The sequence below is a fragment of the Culex quinquefasciatus genome, chromosome 2 (assembly GCF_015732765.1).
Source record: "Culex quinquefasciatus strain JHB chromosome 2, VPISU_Cqui_1.0_pri_paternal, whole genome shotgun sequence".
NCBI lineage: Eukaryota > Metazoa > Arthropoda > Insecta > Diptera > Culicidae > Culex > Culex quinquefasciatus.
Window position 1 is genome coordinate 20,018,946 of NC_051862.1, and position 19,986 is coordinate 20,038,931.

Sequence of the window (19,986 nt, forward strand, 5' to 3'; positions counted from 1 at the left end):
AGGATTGGCCACACCCGGAGTGGCCATGGCCCTGAGGGAAGGTTCTACCGGGGGGACATTTATTGAACCATACGACTTGGGGCAATATGGGTATCAAAATTCATGATTTTTGATACTGGTAATGAAAATGGCCATTTTGACAGGATAGGCCACACCCGGAGTGGCCATGGCCCTGAGGGAAGGTTCTACCGGGGGGACATTTATCGAACCATACGACTTGTGGCAATATGGGTATCAAAATTCATGGTTTTTGATACTGGTGATGAAAATGGCCATTTTGACAGGATTGGCCACACCCGGAGTGGCCATGGCCCTGAGGGAAGGTTCTACCGGGGAACATTTATGGAACCATACGACTTGGGGCAATATGGGTATCAAAATTCATGGTTTTTGATAATGATGATGAAAATGGCCATTTTGACTGGATTGGCCACACCCGGAGTGGCCATGGCCCTGAGGGAAGGTTCTACCGAGGGGACATTTATCGAACCATACGACTTGAGACAATATGGGTATCAAAATTCATGGTTTTTGATACTGGTGATGAAAATGGCCATTTTGACAGGATTGGCCACACCCGGAGTGGCCATGGCCCTGAGGGAAGGTTCTACCGGGGGGACATTTATTGAACCATACGACTTGGGGCAATGTGGGTATCAAAATTCATGGTTTTTGATACTGGTAATGAAAATGGCCATTTTGACAGGATTGGCCACACCCGGAGTGGCCATGGCCCTGAGGGAAGGTTCTACCGGGGGGACATTTATTGAACCATACGACTTGGGGCAATATGGGTATCAAAATTCATGGTTTTTGATACTGGTAATGAAAATGGCCATTTTGACAGGATAGGCCACACCCGGAGTGGCCATGGCCCTGAGGGAAGGTTCTACCGGGGGGACATTTATCGAACCATACGACTTGTGGCAATATGGGTATCAAAATTCATGGTTTTTGATACTGGTGATGAAAATGGCCATTTTGACAGGATTGGCCACACCCGGAGTGGCCATGGCCCTGAGGGAAGGTTCTACCGGGGGGACATTTATTGAACCATACGACTTGGGGCAATATGGGTATCAAAATTCATGGTTTTTGATACTGGTAATGAAAATGGCCATTTTGACAGGATAGGCCACACCCGGAGTGGCCATGGCCCTGAGGGAAGGTTCTACCGGGGGGACATTTATTGAACCATACGACTTGGGGCAATATGGGTATCAAAATTCATGGTTTTTGATAATGGTAATGAGAATGGCCATTTTGACAGGATTGGCCACACCCGGAGTGGCCATGGCCCTGAGGGAAGGTTCTACCGGGGGACATTTATCGAACCATACGACTTGAGACAATATGGGTATCAAAATTCATGGTTTTTGATACTGGTGATGAAAATGGCCATTTTGACAAGATTGGCCACACCCGGAGTGGCCATGGCCCTGAGGGAAGGTTCTACCGGGGGGACATTTATTGAACCATACGACTTGGGGCAATATGGGTATCAAAATTCATGGTTTTTGATACTGGTAATGAAAATGGCCATTTTGACAGGATAGGCCACACCCGGAGTGGCCATGGCCCTGAGGGAAGGTTCTACCGGGGGGACATTTATTGAACCATACGACTTGTGGCAATATGGGTATCAAAATTCATGGTTTTTGATAATGGTAATGAAAATGGCCATTTTGACAGGATTGGCCACACCCGGAGTGGCCATGGCCCTGAGGGAAGGTTCTACCGGGGGGACATTTATTGAACCATACGACTTGGGGCAATATGGGTATCAAAATTCATGGTTTTTGATAATGGTAATGAGAATGGCCATTTTGACAGGATTGGCCACACCCGGAGTGGCCATGGCCCTGAGGGAAGGTTCTACCGGGGGGACATTTATTGAACCATACGACTTGGGGCAATATGGGTATCAAAATTCATGGTTTTTGATACTGGTAATGAAAATGGCCATTTTGACAGGATAGGCCACACCCGGAGTGGCCATGGCCCTGAGGGAAGGTTCTACCGGGGGGACATTTATTGAACCATACGACTTGTGGCAATATGGGTATCAAAATTCATGGTTTTTGATAATGGTAATGAAAATGGCCATTTTGACAGGATTGGCCACACCCGGAGTGGCCATGGCCCTGAGGGAAGGTTCTACCGGGGGGACATTTATTGAACCATACGACTTGGGGCAATATGGGTATCAAAATTCATGGTTTTTGATAATGGTAATGAGAATGGCCATTTTGACAGGATTGGCCACACCCGGAGTGGCCATGGCCCTGAGGGAAGGTTCTACCGGGGGACATTTATCGAACCATACGACTTGAGACAATATGGGTATCAAAATTCATGGTTTTTGATACTGGTGATGAAAATGGCCATTTTGACAAGATTGGCCACACCCGGAGTGGCCATGGCCCTGAGGGAAGGTTCTACCGGGGGGACATTTATTGAACCATACGACTTGGGGCAATATGGGTATCAAAATTCATGGTTTTTGATACTGGTAATGAAAATGGCCATTTTGACAGGATTGGCCACACCCGGAGTGGCCATGGCCCTGAGGGAAGGTTCTACCGGGGGGACATTTATTGAACCATACGACTTGGGGCAATATGGGTATCAAAATTCATGGTTTTTGATACTGGTAATGAAAATGGCCATTTTGACAGGATAGGCCACACCCGGAGTGGCCATGGCCCTGAGGGAAGGTTCTACCGGGGGGACATTTATCGAGCCATACGACTTGTGGCAATATGGGTATCAAAATTCATGGTTTTTGATACTGGTGATGAAAATGGCCATTTTGACAGGATTGGCCACATTCGGAATGGCCATGGCCCTGAGGGAAGGTTCTACCGGGGGGACATTTATCGAACCATACGACTTGGGGCAATATGGGTATCAAAATTCATGGTTTTTGATACTGGTAATGAAAATAGCCATTTTGACAGGATAGGCCACACCCGGAGTGGCCATGGCCCTGAGGGAAGGTTCTACCGGGGGGACATTTATCGAACCATACGACTTGTGGCAATATGGGTATTAAAAATTCATGGTTTTTGATACTGGTGATGAAAATGGCCATTTTGACAGGATTGGCCACATTCGGAATGGCCATGGCCCTGAGGGAAGGTTCTACCGGGGGGACATTTATCGAACCATACGACTTGGGGCAATATGGGTATCAAAATTCATGGTTTTTGATACTGGTGATGAAAATGGCTATTTGACAGGATTGGCCACACTCGGAGTGGCCGAGGCTCTGAGGGAAGGTTCTACCAGGGGACATTTATTGAACCATTCGACCTGGGGCAATATGAGTATCAAAATTCATGGTTTTTGATACTGGTAATGAAAATGGCCATTTTGACAGGATTGGCCACACCCGGAGTGGCCATGGCCCTGAGGGAAGGTTCTACTGGGGGACATTTATCGAACCATACGACTTGGGGCAATATGGGTATCAAAATTCATGGTTTTTGATACTGGTGATTAAAATTGCCATTTTGACAGGATTTGCCACACCCGGAGTGGCCATGGCCCTGAGGGAAGGTTCTACCGGTGCCATTGATTGAATAAATTTAATTAGAATTAATTATTCAGGATTAAATAAATAGGCAAAGAATTAAAAAATATAAATAAAAATAGCATGATTTTTTGAGTTTTGTACAAAGTTCTTTGTCATATTGGTCATGTAAAACATAACCACCTGCACCTTTTTACAATGCTGTTAGCTTGCCAAATATTTTCCTAATTACAGGTAAACATCAGTGTCAAATCAAATCATGTACCAGAGTTGCAATGCAAAGGATCAATTATAAGTCAATCATCTATCGTCACAACAGCAAGCTGTTGTGGCGACCCATACGCCCCAAACTTCCCCTACACTGTAGGAAGCAGAGACGCCGATTAAAAAGACACGATCGTACTTCTTTATATGTGTTATCTTCTATGGCACACTCTGCAACTTCGATTGGCTTGTAGGCTGATCGCAACGCATACAACACCCGACCAATCAATAAAAGACCTTCGTCCGAATAGGACGCTTGTAAGAGTTCGGGTTATACGAGGTTCTAACTTTCGTCCGAAATACATTATTTGATATAGTGCTTAACACTATAACTGGTGACCCCAATCGTTTAATTATTCCCGCGTACGCGAATTTGCCCACAAAGTGAACTGTTGTGAGCTTTGTGAAACCGTGCAACAACCAAAAAAAAAAAAGCCGCCATCGCGAATATTCTTTTGTCCCGCTATTTGCGAACCCACGCGAGTTGCGTAATAAATCCACTAAAAGTGAACCAGTGCAATTATTAAATAAGTGATCTCATCGCGTTTAATTTTGTCGTGTTGATTAGCTTTATTTTTAATTAAAATGCCAAGGCCTTCGATCAGAAGTGCTGTGATTCGTGTCGAAAAGAGTTTCGATCGCAGCGCTCGAAGAGTAAAGTTCGTTGTCGAAAAACCATGTGTTGCTGGTGAAAATGGTTCGATGGCATTCGGTAGTGTTCAATCGCAATCTATGTCGGCCATAGAACAAATAAATGTGCTTGAACGCCGGGTGGGGGAAGTTTCAAGTTCACGTAGAAGATCCAGGAGTCGTTCTCCGGTTAATCCCTCGGAGCGTAGACAGCAAACCCTGTCCGAGCGGGTTGAAGAGTTGTCCCACCGTTTAGATGAAGTGCTGCGTAATCGTTCCCGGGAGCTCGAGCGTCGTCATGGCCGCTCAACAATGAAACCCAAGCGTCGTTGGATTTGCTGGTTTCACTATCGGCATGGTGTTCAGGCTCAAAAGTGCGAGAAGCAGAAAGGCGGCAATCCCGATGTCCCGTGCATTTTTTTCGGGGAGAAGAACGAGGTCTACGCACGGCCTCAACAAAATTAATTCCTAGTAAGCCGTACGGTAAGTCATCCGCTGAATGCGAACCCATTAATCTTAACAATTCCGCCATTTGCGAACCCAAAGAATCAATTTTTTCATCCACAACAAGTGAACCCTGCTCAAGCAAACCAAAAATTTCCACTTTATGTGAACCTTTTCAAAGTAATCATACCACTTTAAGTGAACTTAAAAAATTTAGCGAATCCAAACATTCCCTCTCGATGAAACTTGATCGACAATATCGATTAAACAAATCCACATTCAGTGAACCAAAGTCAATTCAATCAACCACCTTTGGTGAACCTTATCAATCATCAAAGTTAAGACAACCCACCTGGAGTGAACTTGTTCAAGCGAAGAAAACCACTTCAAGTGAACCAAAATTCTCAAAAAATACCACATTTAGTGAACCTTTACAAACTAATTTAACCAGCAAAGATCTGAACTATCAACCCGTTAGCATTCAACGTATTCATATCCACGATCAAAAATCGTCAAACCGATTTCTTATCGATACCGGCGCAGACATTTCAATAATTCCGCCCACATCGAAAGATTTACTTAATGTAGCGAAATTACACCAACTTTTGCAGCTAACGGTAGCCCTATCCAAACTTATGGTACGAAGCGTTTGACCGTCGATTTAGGTTTTCGCCGTCCTTTTGTTTGGATTTTCACTATTGCTGACGTCAAGAGTCCCATCATCGGCGCAGATTTTTAAAACATTACGATTTATTGGTGGACCTTCGTCGAAGCAAGTTGATCGACAACACGACTAAGTTGGAAATTTGTAACATCAACGCCGTGTCCGAACCTTCGATTAAAACGTTCGACACAAATTCGCCATTCGCTGAAATTCTAAAAGAATATCAAGACTTAACCATACTTGATATGAACCATAAGCCCACTAATGCAAACATCATGCATCAGATCATAACCACTGGACAGCCCGTGTTTTGCCGCCCACGAAGATTGCCCATTGACAAACTAAACGAGGCCAAAGCAGAATTCAATTTTTTGTTAGAGCAGGGCATTTGTCAGCCTTCAAAAAGTTGCTGGGCTAGCCCTCTACATATGGTGAGAAAATCGAACGGGAAATGGCGACCGTGTGGTGATTATAGGAATCTAAACGCTATCACTGTTCCCGATCGGTATCCTGTACCACACATACAAGATTTTTCGAATATTTTACATGACAAAAAGATTTTTTCATGTATCGATTTGCAACGCGCGTATCATCAGATCCCTGTCGCGCCGGAAGACATTCCAAAAACCGCCATTACAACTCCTTTCGGCCTTTTCGAGTTTAAATACATGACATTCGGACTTAGAAACGCAGGTCAAACCTTACAGAGACACCTGCATGGCATTCTCGGAGATCTAGAATTTGTTTTCCTTATGTCGATGATCTCTGTATCGCGTCTGTCAATATTGAGCAACATAAGGATCACCTTCGTACGGTATTCGAACGGTTGAGGCAAAATGGTCTCACCATCAATGCCGGCAAGTGTCAAATCGGTCTCCCGAACGTCGAATTCCTGGGACATCTCATCACTGCAGAAGGAATTAAACCAAAGCCGGACAAAGTGAAAGCGATCATGGACTTTCCACGACCCATCGTGGCCAAGCAGCTCAAGCGTTTCCTTGGAAGTATAAATTTTTATCGTCGTTTCATCTCGCACGCTGCTGTTCATCAGCAAGTTCTGCACTCGATGATCCAAGGCAACATAAGAAATGACAACACTCCTCTCCAGTGGAACACAGAAACTAGTGCAGCGTTTGAAAAATGCAAGCAGGACCTAGCAAATTGTGCAATCCTTGCCCATCCATCACCAAATGCGAAACTCGCCTTGGAGACTGATGCTTCAAGCACAGCCATCGGCGCCGTTCTTCACCAGATCACCGACAACGGCCCTTGTCCCCTCGCATTCTTCTCAAAGAAGTTAAGCGAGAGCGAACGGAAAACCAGCACATACGATCGAGAACTGCTAGGAATATACGAAGCGATAAAACATTTCAAAGATGTTTTGGAAGCTCGCGATTTTTGCATCTATACCGATCACAAACCTCTCACAACAGCATTCAAACAGCGGCCAGAAAGAGCTAACCCTACTCAACTACGCAGACTTTGTTTCATCAGCGAGTATTCGACCGACGTGCGTCATGTGCCTGGTGACGATAATAAAGTCGCGGACATGTTGAGTCGTATTGATTCGATCATTTCTACCGATTCTATTGATTTCGACCTGATGGCAGAACAACAGAAAACCGATCCGGAACTTAAAACCTTTTGAAGAACCCCCTGCCAGCACCACGCTGAACCTCAAGGCACTCAATTCGCCGATCTCGAAAATTCCAATCTATTGCGATGTTTCAACTGGAACAATTCGTCCATTTGTACCCGCACAGCTTCGACGCAGCATTATCCGGAAACTTCATAGTGTATCCCACCCTGGTGTACGAGCAACATCGGCCCTCGTTACGGAGCGTTACGTGTGGCCAAACTTGCGACGAGATTGTAAGGAATTCGTCAAAAATTGCATTCCCTGTCAAAAGTCGAAGGTCCATCGAAACAATCACTCACCGGTGGTACAGATCGCCACCCCAGACAGTCGCTTTTCGCACGTCCACATGGATCTGATCGGACCATTACCACCTTCCGAAGGTAACTGTTACTGTCTAACGCTGATCGACAAGTTTACTAGGTGGCCGGAGATCATTCCGATACCAAACATGACCGCACAAACCGTCGCTCGCGCTTTCGTCGCTGGTTGGATCGCCAGATATGGTGTACCAACTACCGTGACAACAGACCTTGGACGACAATTTGAGTCCGAATTGTTTAGAACACTCACACAGATGCTAGGAATTACCCATCTGAGAACAACACCTTATCATCCACAAGCAAACGGCCAAATTGAGCGAGTTCACCGCCACGCTAAAGCAGCAATCATGTGCTACCAAACTACGAACTGGACTGAAGTACTTCCACTCGTACTTCTCGGAATGCGTGCATCGTTGAAAGAAGACCTGCAAGCAACAGCTGCTGATCTCGTCTACGGAACATCGTTGCGCTTACCCGGTAATTTTTTTGCAGCAGAAGAACCGAAATCACCTACGCCAGAGTTCGTGACTGACTTGAGGGCAACAATGGAAAAGTTACGTCCTACCCCAACATCGAACCACTCGAAGGGAACAACATTTGTGCAGAAGGAGTTAGATACCTGCAGTCACGTGTTTGTGAGAGTTGGAGCCATCAAGCCTCCACTCACACAACCGTATACCGGACCTCACAAAGTGATACGCCGAAAAGGAAAAGTTTTCATAGTCGAAATAAACGGCAAACAGTCCCCATTTCCGTCGACCGTCTAAAGGCAGCTTTCACGCAAGCTGAAGACGAACCAATTCGAGCACATGCTCAACCCAAAACTTCCGGGTCATCCGAACCTTCCAGAACATCTGAACCAAGAAAAACTCAACCCAGTCAATCTGAACCCAAACCTAAATCCAGTACATCTGAACCCAATCCTCAAACCAGTTTATCTGAACCCAAATCCTTAAAACCTGCATTCAGAACCACTAATACCAGCCAAGCTGAACCTACTACAGCATCCTCAGAGCAGAGTTCCTACAGAACCAGATCAGGCCGACAAGTGAGATTTCCCGGCAATATTGGAAAATCTAAGGGGAGTATTGTGGCGACCCATACGCCCCAAACTTCCCTACACTGTAGGAAGCAGAGACGCCGATTAAAAAGACACGATCGTACTTCTTTATATGTGTTATCTTCTATGGCACACTCTGCAACTTCGATTGGCTTGTAGGCTGATCGCAACGCATACAACACCCGACCAATCAATAAAAGACCTTCGTCCGAATAGGACGCTTGTAAGAGTTCGGGTTATACGAGGTTCTAACTTTCGTCCGAAATACATTATTTGATATAGTGCTTAACACTATACTGTCTTCGAGACAATGAACTTTTCATTGTAGAGCATTTAATTTCTGGATTTCAGTTTGAAGTGGACTCGGTTTTGAAACATCCCGAATTTAACATGACAGATCGTACCAACGACATTGCTCTGATCAAACTGAAGAATCCCTTGAGAAGAGATCATAACATAACACCGATTTGTCTCTGGACTAACATGACTCACACGCCGATCATTCTGGGCGTAAATCAATTTGCTGGTAATGTTTTAGAAATTATACTTTTTATTTGGTTGATTTTTAATACGATTTTATTTTGTTCAGTGCCGGTCCTAAACGGTCCTAAAACTACCCATCCTTGGTACAGCTCGGACTGTCAACGGACTTACTCTTATTTGATTCAAAAATCTCAGTTATGCACGAATAGTCCCTATGAACCTGCATTTTGCGTAGCTCCCGGAGATCAACTAATTTGGACTAAAACACATAGGTACATAGGAAATGAAAAATATGAAGGAGTTTCATACTTGGTTGGGCTGTCCACAAATTCATGTGAGCTTGTAGAATGGAAATTTTCAATTTTCACGAGAATATCTGCTTTTTTGGAGTGGATCAGTGAAAACGCATTTTAAATAATTATACATATCGTCACTTGTTTGCTGTCTTGTGCCACATCTGCTGTAAAAAGATAGGACGTGCCACAAGACAGCACACAAGTGACTACATATTGAGGAATCCAATAAACTTTCATTATACAAAAAAAAACAAGTTGTTTTCTATTTGGGTAAAAAAAAGCAATCCACTTTAACGAATTCCGGGTCTTTTGTGGTCTCTGTTGCAAGTTTCTGCACGCGTCCGAAGGTTATGTGTGGGTGTCACCCAAAACCACAAATGGACCGACGTTTTACTTCCCCATCCGATAGAAGGCTAGGAGGATGAGGCGGGAATCGAACCTGCGCCCCATAGCAACTTAGGGATCGGCACCCGAAGCCGCTAACCACCGCGCCACGAGGCCCTGGGTGTGGGTGATGAATAAACCTTAAATTTAACCCTCTTAATCGATTCCAAAATCTTCACTCTCTTCAGAGGTCAATTTCCCAGATGAACCTCCAAGCACTGATTAATTATCTCCCTCCAAACCCCACTCAGTCCAGCCGGACGGCCACCGTTTCGGTGTAGAACAAAACACTCACCTCCCTGTAGGAGAAGCACTTCATTTCTCACGCACACATCGCATCCTCCCGGAGTGACGGCCGGAACAATCCGTGTCCATTTCACCTCGGGTCCATCCTCCGGAACGGCAGACAACTCGAGAGAAGGTGTGTCCGTTACGTTGCGTCTGTAGCCCCTTCCGGATATCAGCAGACAGTTTACATACGAACACCAGGTCGTCGTCGTCATTCGATAGTGGGTTCCTGTTCAACAACAAAAACAATACACCAGACCACCCCGGCGGGTGCCGCACACGTGGGGCGTCCTCTGCAGGGATCGGGGAGCTGTAGTTGCAGATGTGCATGATGGCCGCTCTTCAAACTGCCTTTGGGAAGGGTGGCCAAAACGGAGTTAGTTGCTCGACCATTGACCATAATCCTAATTAAATTCTGCTGCCTGCCCGGTTGTCAGAAACAGACACGCCCAGGAGTGGTCGGTGGAGCCAGGTTTAACATTGACCTGGGTGGGTGCACCCTGCGGGAATGGGCTTGATTTGATAATGTTGTCAATTTTGCCAATTTTGTCAATTTTGTCAATTTTGTCAATTCTGTCAATTTTGTCAATTTTGTCAATTTTGTCAATTTTGTCAATTTTGTCAATTTTGTCAATTTTGTCAATTTTGTCAATTTTGTCAATTTTGTCAATTTTGTCAATTTTGTCAATTTTGTCAATTTTGTCAATTTTGTCAATTTTGTCAATTTTGTCAATTTTGTCAATTTTGTCAATTTTGTCAATTTTGTCAATTTTGTCAATTTTGTCAATTTTGTCAATTTTGTCAATTTTGTCAATTTTGTCAATTTTGTCAATTTTGTCAATTTTGTCAATTTTGTCAATTTTGTCAATTTTGTCAATTTTGTCAATTTTGTCAATTTTGTCAATTTTGTCAATTTTGTCAATTTTGTCAATTTTGTCAATTTTGTCAATTTTGTCAATTTTGTCAATTTTGTCAATTTTGTCAATTTTGTCATTTTTTTCAATTTTGTCAATTTTGTCAATTTTGCCAATTTTGTCAATTTTGTCAATTTTGTCAATTTTGTCAATTTTGTCAATTTTGTTGATTTTGTTGATTTTGTTGATTTTGTTGATTTTGTTGATTTTGTTGATTTTGTTGATTTTGTTGATTTTGTTGATTTTGTTGATTTTGTTGATTTTGTTGATTTTGTTGATTTTGTTGATTTTGTTGATTTTGTTGATTTTGTTGATTTTGTTGATTTTGTCAATTTTGTCAATTTTGTCAATTTTGTTGATTTTGTTGATTTTGTTGATTTTGTTGATTTTGTTGATTTTGTTGATTTTGTTGATTTTGTTGATTTTGTTGATTTTGTTGATTTTGTTGATTTTGTTGATTTTGTTGATTTTGTTGATTTTGTTGATTTTGTTGATTTTGTTGATTTTGTTGATTTTGTTGATTTTGTTGATTTTGTTGATTTTGTTGATTTTGTTGATTTTGTTGATTTTGTTGATTTTGTTGATTTTGTTGATTTTGTTGATTTTGTTGATTTTGTTGATTTTGTTGATTTTGTTGATTTTGTTGATTTTGTTGATTTTGTTGATTTTGTTGATTTTGTTGATTTTGTTGATTGTGTTGATCCATCACTGTATTGATTTTGTTGATTTTGTGAAGTTTTTGAGTTGTTGAGTTGTTGAGTTGTTGAGTTGTTGAGTTGTTGAGTTGTTGAGTTGTTGAGTTGTTGAGTTGTTGAGTTGTTGAGTTGTTGAGTTGTTGAGTTGTTGAGTTGTTGAGTTGTTGAGTTGTTGAGTTGTTGAGTTGTTGAGTTGTTGAGTTGTTGAGTTGTTGAGTTGTTGAGTTGTTGTTGATTCGTCGCTCTGCGGATCTCATTTGTTTATTTCTCTGTTACAACTACTTTCAACGATTTTAACCTTAAAATGTTATCATCTCCATCGCGTACAGTCCAAACAGAACCAGTAGACCCCAGAAGCAGCTCAAAGCTGGTGCATACTTCTTCCAGCCATTGTGGCTCCCGTGAATTTGTGTACCGTGGGTGGTGTAGTCACTCCCAGCGGGTATCACAGCTGAAGTTGTTTATGGACTACAACACATACCCACTCGAGAGAGAGGGCAGGTCCGAGATATATGTGTGTGTGGAGGACGTTCCCAAACCTACAACTCTTTAGGTTGCCTCTGGACTTCGATTTATGCACACGCCAGACAGGCAACAACTAACTCTCTAGTCGTACTCTCGTAGGCCAGGACACGACAGGCCCAGGACAATGTGCTTTCGGGCAACGCTTGTTCGGACCAGTTACGGACATGGTAGTCGGTTGCTGTTGGTGGAACGCACCCTCGGAACAGACGCAATGCAGGGATTATGGGGTTGTTGCAACGGGGTTGTACGAATGTAGATTTCACGGGCTTGAGCAAAAACCCAAATCCAAATCCATTTACCGAACCTGTCGAAACGGGAGACGCGCGAAGGTGGATGAATTTGTGATTTGCAGTAGTGACTACCTCCCTGAGGGGAGAGGGGGGGGGGGGAGATCCATATTGGTTACAGTGATGGATCCGTGCCAGTAACGCGAGGTCAAGCCAACTTGATCCAAGAAGCATAAGGAAGGTCCATGACCCTGCACCGTGTGCGTGCTTCTGACAGCTCCGTACGTAACCTTCTCGTTGATTTCCAAAAGGCGATTTGTTTTAGCACTCCGCGATGCGAGTTGAAGTGGTTTACTCTAATCAACTGAACCGAGTATTCGGAAAGTGGTTTACTGTTTTCAGCAAAGACTCTTGCGATGGTTCGAGCGGATCCAATAACCAAATTCTACCTTGGAGAAGAAAATTCCACCCCGACAGCAACAGCAGTCATCTATCTCCTTCAGCTGCTGTTGCACGGGATCGGCCAAAGCGTGTTCGTTACAGCATAAATTATACATTCCGGGGATATTTTTGACATGGGTCCTTCGGAGAACCTTCGTCGTATTTCGCTTATTGAATCCATTGAACACTTAGTTATGGAAAAACCTAACGCCTTTAAAGAGATTCACATTGAAAAAGAATCTCCCAGTTCTGTTTAAAGTTTTGGAATAGTTCATCCAACTAATCCTTCATCTCAAAGTGTCCCAGAACAATGTTCGACCATTTTCTTTCAGAAAAGGTTCGCCCAAAGTTATTCACGGGCCGTGACTTGCTGACTTTTGCTAATAAAGAGGGGTTATTTTTCAGTTTCGATGGGTAACTCGCAGGGAATTTCCCTTCTCTGATAACCGATGGATGACCTTCCTAGGTCATCGGAGTGCGCCAAGGAATGTGGGTTTGACAGCCGCTTCGAATGGAGCAGAATTTAATTGCTTTAAATGCCCATTAGGGTTGCCGCTGCTGCCAGCCGGCCCTCTTGTCGTAGACCCCGGAAGTCGAGGTTATATGTCAACAAATATCGCAAAACAATTAGGTATTAATATTCAGAGAAAATGGCCTTGTTGCTCTTCTTGAGGCAAGGAAAAAAACTGAACTGAAACTGAACTGAGGAACTTGAGATAAGCTCAACAGTAATTTATTCTGTAAACACCTGTTTAAAAGCCATTGTCCGAGGACCAACTTGGAGTCCCATCTAATACGACTAGAATAAGCAGTCTGTATCGAAGTGTTTTTGATAGTGGACATGCTAAAAATGTCATTTCGACAGCGCCACGAACTCGAAAGCTTCTTACAAAGTTCTTTGTCATATTGGTTATGTGTAACATAACCACCTGCTCCTTTTTTAAATTGTTCCAACCCGATCAGGTGGAAATAACTCAATAATATCAATTTTTGATACGATTTCATAACTCATAATAGCACGAGAAGATCAAAACCTGTATAACCAAGGTTTTGACATGCTATTGAAATACCCAGATTAGCAGTTTTACCCGGGCAGACGGTAATAACAAAATTCATGCCATTTAAATAAGAAATATTGTTAAAATAACAAAAAGTGTTATGGAATCTTCCTGAAAAATCAAATTTTGCATAATGGTTTAAAAACAGTTTATGTTATTATAACAAAATTTATTATTATTCTGATATTGGTTGAACGCCAAAAACTTTGGAATGACATTTTTTGTTATGGAAGAATACCTTCAACAATAAATAATCACAAAGATTTGTTCGAAGAATAACTAAAAATGTCAATCCAAGAAATTCATAACGACGAATAAAAAATCTAAATAACATAAAATGTTATTGGACTAGTATTTTCAAATGTAAAAAAAAATTATTCTCAAGTTATTTCCGTCTGCTCGGGTAATAACTCCGATTATATCAGGGAATCGTACTACAAATAACTGATATTGTTATTATATTTTCTTGTAATAACAAACCAATAACATCAAAATCAAAACAAACGGATAACAAAACATGATCGAAATAACGTTAAGTGATATTAGATTTCATTCATAAATTTCAATCAATAACAAACTTTGTTATGATAACACAATATGTTATAACTTAATCTACGGGACAAGAACATTTAATAACAAACTTTGTTATGTTAACATAACTTGTTATCAAACTATTATTCATGGATCGATTCCATAAGTAAAATTCAATAAAAGAATTGGGGATAATTGCTGATTTGTTATTGCACTGGTACTCTCCCTGTTATTCTTACTTGCCCGGGAAACTACCAAAAAAAAATATTTTTTTTTTGCTAAAGACCCAACAAACGTTGCTCTGCCTCTAAAAATCCCTTCCAAATAACCTCTTCGATGGTCCAATTTGAGTCAATCAACAATCCTAAGACGCCCCCTCACCAACTTCAACTCAAACTCTGGTAATGAAATCTCGTCAAAAATACTACTTGTTGTCGGCTGCTGACATCGTCGTTCGTTCGAAACCCACCCAGCGTGGGTTCGTCATCGTGTATCCTTCATCGTTCCGTCGGGTGTCTCTGGGTCAGATGGTGGAATTTCCAACAAAAAACTGTCCTCCTTTGGGTTGGCCAATTGTTGTTCTTGAAAGGCTACCCCGGGCAGATTGAGTCACCTAGGAGGGAGATTCAATTTAAGACAAAAGCTTGAGTTGAAGTTGGAATGCGCCTTTGGTTAGGCAACGTGCACTTCTTGAAATTTAGTTTATGCGTCGCTGATGCAACTTGCTTAGGAATATTCAAAGTCAAATTTCGCCACTTTAAAGCTTTTTTCCAACCGAAGTAAAAACCACAAGTCAGTGCGGAATTCATCGCAAGAATGTTGGAGCTTTTGCCGACGCCAGCCAAAAACAAGTAATCGATTTAGTGAAGGCAAAAAAAAGGCTTGCTGCCGAATTTTTGTCGCCGCCTTCGCCACCCCGGCAAAAGTTTGATGGAATTTTTATTTGGCATGAAACTCGTTTCAGAACCACCATTTGTTGCTTCTTCCCCCGAGGGTCTGACGCCAGGGGGGGTGTTGTTTGTTTCACGGGGAGGGAAAATCGGTGGGTCGGAATCGAGCTGGTCACAGTTTACATTCCGTTCGAAGTTGCGTTGTGTGAAGGGTAAACAACGCTTAAACTGGCAACTATTTGGCCTAATGAATGGTTGATGAATGTTTGGGGTGTCACCGAAATCGGTGGGGTTAATTTGCTGTGGTGGTGAAGTTTCGAACGGTCGATTTGAGCTGCCGGAATTGATGATGATGAGGCGAAAATTTTGACATCATTAGTGGGTGAGTTGGATTTACACTTGAAGTGATTTGGTTGGAATTCGAGTGAAATTTTAAAGAAATGTTATAGGTATAACTTTTTGGAAAGTTTATTAATATTTCTCTCATTCAACATAATTTCTACGAAATTGGTTCAATCAATCCTTACAGAAATGCACTCCCATCCCTCAACTATTCCAATAGGACCCACATACACTACTCCCATTACATAGAATTCCCACTCCAGCTTCCCCCTAAAACTGCAGAGGATGGGGTGAACAAAGTCATCAACTTTGTGCCAACATGACGCCCGATCTGCCATCGGTTGTGCTATTTTATGGCTTTTGTGCACTTTCTGGAAGTAGCAGAGAACGCAAAAGTCAACTCTGTGACGACCTCGACGCAGCTCACGTCATAAAACTACCATAAAGGTTCATAATTTTCTTGGTCCCCACAACCCCAACGGGGGGGGGGGGGGGGGTTGACTCCTTCCTTACGCCAACTTTATCCTTTTCTTGGTATTGCAAACGAGGAAAACCATGTTCTATATGGGTATTGGGAAAAGAGCCATCAACAGATGGGACTTTGTTTCGCTGAGAAGCGCTGGAATTCTTAAACAGAACATAGCTTGTTAATTTGACTGTTAAAACTGCGCACAAACAATTTTTTGTGTATTTTTTAAAGAATTGTTGCAGTGGGTTGCAGTGTGAATCTGATTCAAAGTTGTAACGATGTCACAGTCAAATACTCCTGCCACTGCTTTTAAAGTGAGATGAAATTCGCTGTCTCAACATGGGATGGAATCGAGAAGAAGTAATAGCTATTACTCAAGTGTCTCGACGCACACAAACTGGAGCATTTGTCTGAGTTGTCGATACATTATGTGAACCCGAACGCACATTAAATTTTGCCACCACAATGATACCCGAATGGAAACATCCGACACTTTTAAAACACAATTTGTTAATCTGTTGCATTATAAAAACATAATTTGTTAATGATAACAAATTTTGTTTTTTTTTTTTTTGAGCGAAATTCTCTACAGATTTCTTTTAACTGAGAACATCAAATCAAAAATTTAAACATTTGCAGAACATTTAACAAATTTTGTTCTTTTTCAAAAAAGATACTAATCGGTATTTATAAAAAACACCCCACCAGAAAAGGGACGCTCGGAAAATCGGCGAAAAATATGTTACTTTACTTAACTGGTGCTGCTGGCGCGCGGAGAGCATAATGTTGCCGCCAATAAAACGATATTTCCAATCAATTTCGTATTATGGCACACGTGTCTGAGGGCGGCGGCGGGCGAGGTCGTCTGTAGTTTAATATGTTTGTATATGGTGGGACTTGCTTGCGCTGAAAATGACACCGTAATTGGAAATGGTGCGCCTTCTGCGGGGTGGGGCGCTCTATTCACTCAGGATTAATATTTTTGTTGGCGTAGAAATCAATATGTTTTGATTGGCGGGTTTGGCGGGAGCGAGCTTCAAAGTGGAAATATGTTATGAGGCTGGTTTTAATCACGGTTCGAAATTTTATTTTCATGCAATTTGAACAGTTCGTAGATCAAACAAATTTGGCACGGGTCTGCAATTCTGGGAGCATGACATTTAATCAATTTTAGCTGTAGACTTGTCGATGATGGATTAAAATTCAAACGAGTTGAAAATTGAATAGAATTGTAATTGCCAAACATCTATTGATTCTCTTCTCAAAAACAACTTTGTTTAAAAAGCAAACAACATCTATTGATTCTCTTCTCAAAAACAACTTTGTTTAAAAAAGCTGAAATTTCAAAATTGGAAATGTGTTTATTATAAAGTGTTTTGAAAGGCTGCACATTTTTTTGTTTTGTATTTAAATTTGATTGAAATGATTGGAATCTCTTTTCAAATTAAAATTGGTTTTGAGTACTCTGTGAATCCAAAAATTCATACCACAATTCTTTGACTTTTGACCTGCACTCAATTTTACTTACAAATTTTAGCTCACAACACAGAGATCATAAAATGTTCGGGCACCACCAAGCCACCACCATCGGAGCCATAAAACGTCACCCACATGTCGCGTTTTGTCACGTTGACTGCAAGACGACAACTTATTCCATATTTCCCCCCACTTTTGAACCAACCCCAAAGTGTACTAAACCTCCTCTTAGAAATAGCAACAGCTTTCCTCCGTCCAACTCCAACTACGTCCAAAGTTATCGTATTGCAATAAAATATCTAATTTCATTTCCTCGGGCAGGAATAATTTTACCATCGATAATATGACCCGAGGAAGTTTTAGTGGAGGTTATCGGAAGCAATTGTTGGGTCAATCTGTGCGGAATCGGACAGTGGGAACTTGAGTGGGAATGTTTGTTTTTCATAAGTAAAACCGATTGTTCAATTTAAAAACACAGTTTGTTATAACACAAATCGTTTATTTCAAAACCAACACAGATTGTTTGTTTTAATAATAACACAATTTGTTAATACCCAACAAAACTTATTTTTATTAACTTCAAACTGCAAGATTTTGGTGTGATAACAAGCTGTGTTCTTTTTCAAATTATGTTTCTATTCTCAACAGTAATGTTCTTTCTAAAAATTGAGGAAATATTTGAATACAAATTTCCAACTGTGCCACCAAAAGGGACATTTCCTCCTTCGGGTTTTACGATCCTGTTCGTTCCCAAATTGGAACTAAATTTGAACCTCCATGGAAAGCATAGTTTCCCCCCCGCAACCATTCACTACAGTCAATCAAGTCCACCCAGCTTTTTTACGAGCCAATTTTTACGATTTTCCTGTTCTTTCCCCTCCCCCCTCAGGTTCGACAATCCGGCCTCGGTGTCGCCGACGCCCACGCGCCAACTCTCGTACAACTACCTGGCCTCGGTGAACCTGTGGCTGCTGCTGTTCCCATGTGACCTGTGCTGCGACTGGACCATGGGCACCGTCCCGCTGGTGGAGAGCTTTGGGGACGTGCGCAACCTGACGACGCTGGCCGCGTACAGTCTGCTCGGGGTGCTCGTGTGGATGGCGTTCGTGCAGGTCGATCGGCAGAAGGCGGCCGTTATTGTGATGGTGAGTTGATTTGGCTATGTTTGTTTTTATTGAAAAATCAATTTTAATATTTGTAAGAACTGCTGTACACTCAACACATTTTTGATCTCAAGACATTTTTTTTAATACATACACACTAAAAACAAACATGAACTCCATCGTCAGACTTCTGTAATCCCGGGCAGACGGTAATAACAAACTTCATGCCATTTTAATAACAAATATTGTTAAAATAACAAAGAGTGTTATGGAATTTTCTTTAAAAATCCATTTTTGCATAAGAGTTTTATAACAGTTTTTGTTATCATAACAAAATTTATTATTGGTCTGATATTGGTTGATAGGAAGAATACCTCCAAATGTTATTGGGATGATCGGATTAGTTGTTAAAATAACAAAATATAATAACAAAGATTAGTTTGAAGAATAACTAAAAATGTTATTAGTCTGTTATTACAATAACAATCCAATAACAAAAAAATCATAACGACGAATAACAATTCTTGTTATAAATTACATAAAATGTTATTAACCGAACCAAACTTTAACCGTGCACATCAACTAAAGCTTTTGCACCCAGAATTTTGTTACAGACATTTTAGTATATTCAAAACAACAAAAACTATCGCCATATTTTTTTATTTATCCCCTAAGCTACAATTTCCATAAATATTTACAACAAAGTTTGTCATTTTTAATAATCAAATTATTTGAGGATGGAGTCCGTAAGTTCAACAATTTTAGAATAAGAAGACAATCTTAATTGCTGTGTACCCTTAAATAACTTTATGTTTTGCTATTGGATTTTACTCACAGAGAGTACTACGCCTTAGCCCACACGGCTATCAGACCGTTGAAGAGTGGGAAGGATTAGCGCTCAGTCAATAATGGTTTGCATAATTATAGGCAACATATTTTAGGGCGTAATATTACATGAAATTTCATACAATTATTCGATATTTGATTTACCTACACTCAGGCCTTTTACACGCCTTACTAGAGTATTGCTGTGTAATTTTCTATGATATGTTTTAACGAAGTTTTTTTTTGTAAAATTTCTTAAAGTGTTTGAACAACCTTTAATCAAATTTTTCGGAGACGTTAGAGTTTGACCACCTTGTTTATTAAAATAATAATACGATTTTTTTATATTTTCAAACAACGAATGTATGATAACTTTTAATAATCAAAAATAACTTTGAAAAAAAACGGTACACTGTGAGGATAAGTTTCCAGGGAAATGGTTACCTAGAGAACGTATCACAATTATAAAACTAGATTTTTCTT

General features: G+C 41.3%; 1 protein-coding gene across 1 annotated transcript in view; it reads left to right on the plus strand.

The window, feature by feature from the left end:
• LOC6051490 (protein O-mannosyl-transferase Tmtc3) overlaps positions 1 to 19,986 on the plus strand; it is a 471,860-nt gene that overhangs the window by 373,190 nt on the left and 78,684 nt on the right. Inside the window, exon 7 of the mRNA XM_038251901.1 lies at positions 18,465 to 18,720. Within this exon, the coding sequence (XP_038107829.1) occupies positions 18,465 to 18,720 (256 nt within the window). The remainder of the gene's footprint in view (positions 1 to 18,464; positions 18,721 to 19,986) is intronic.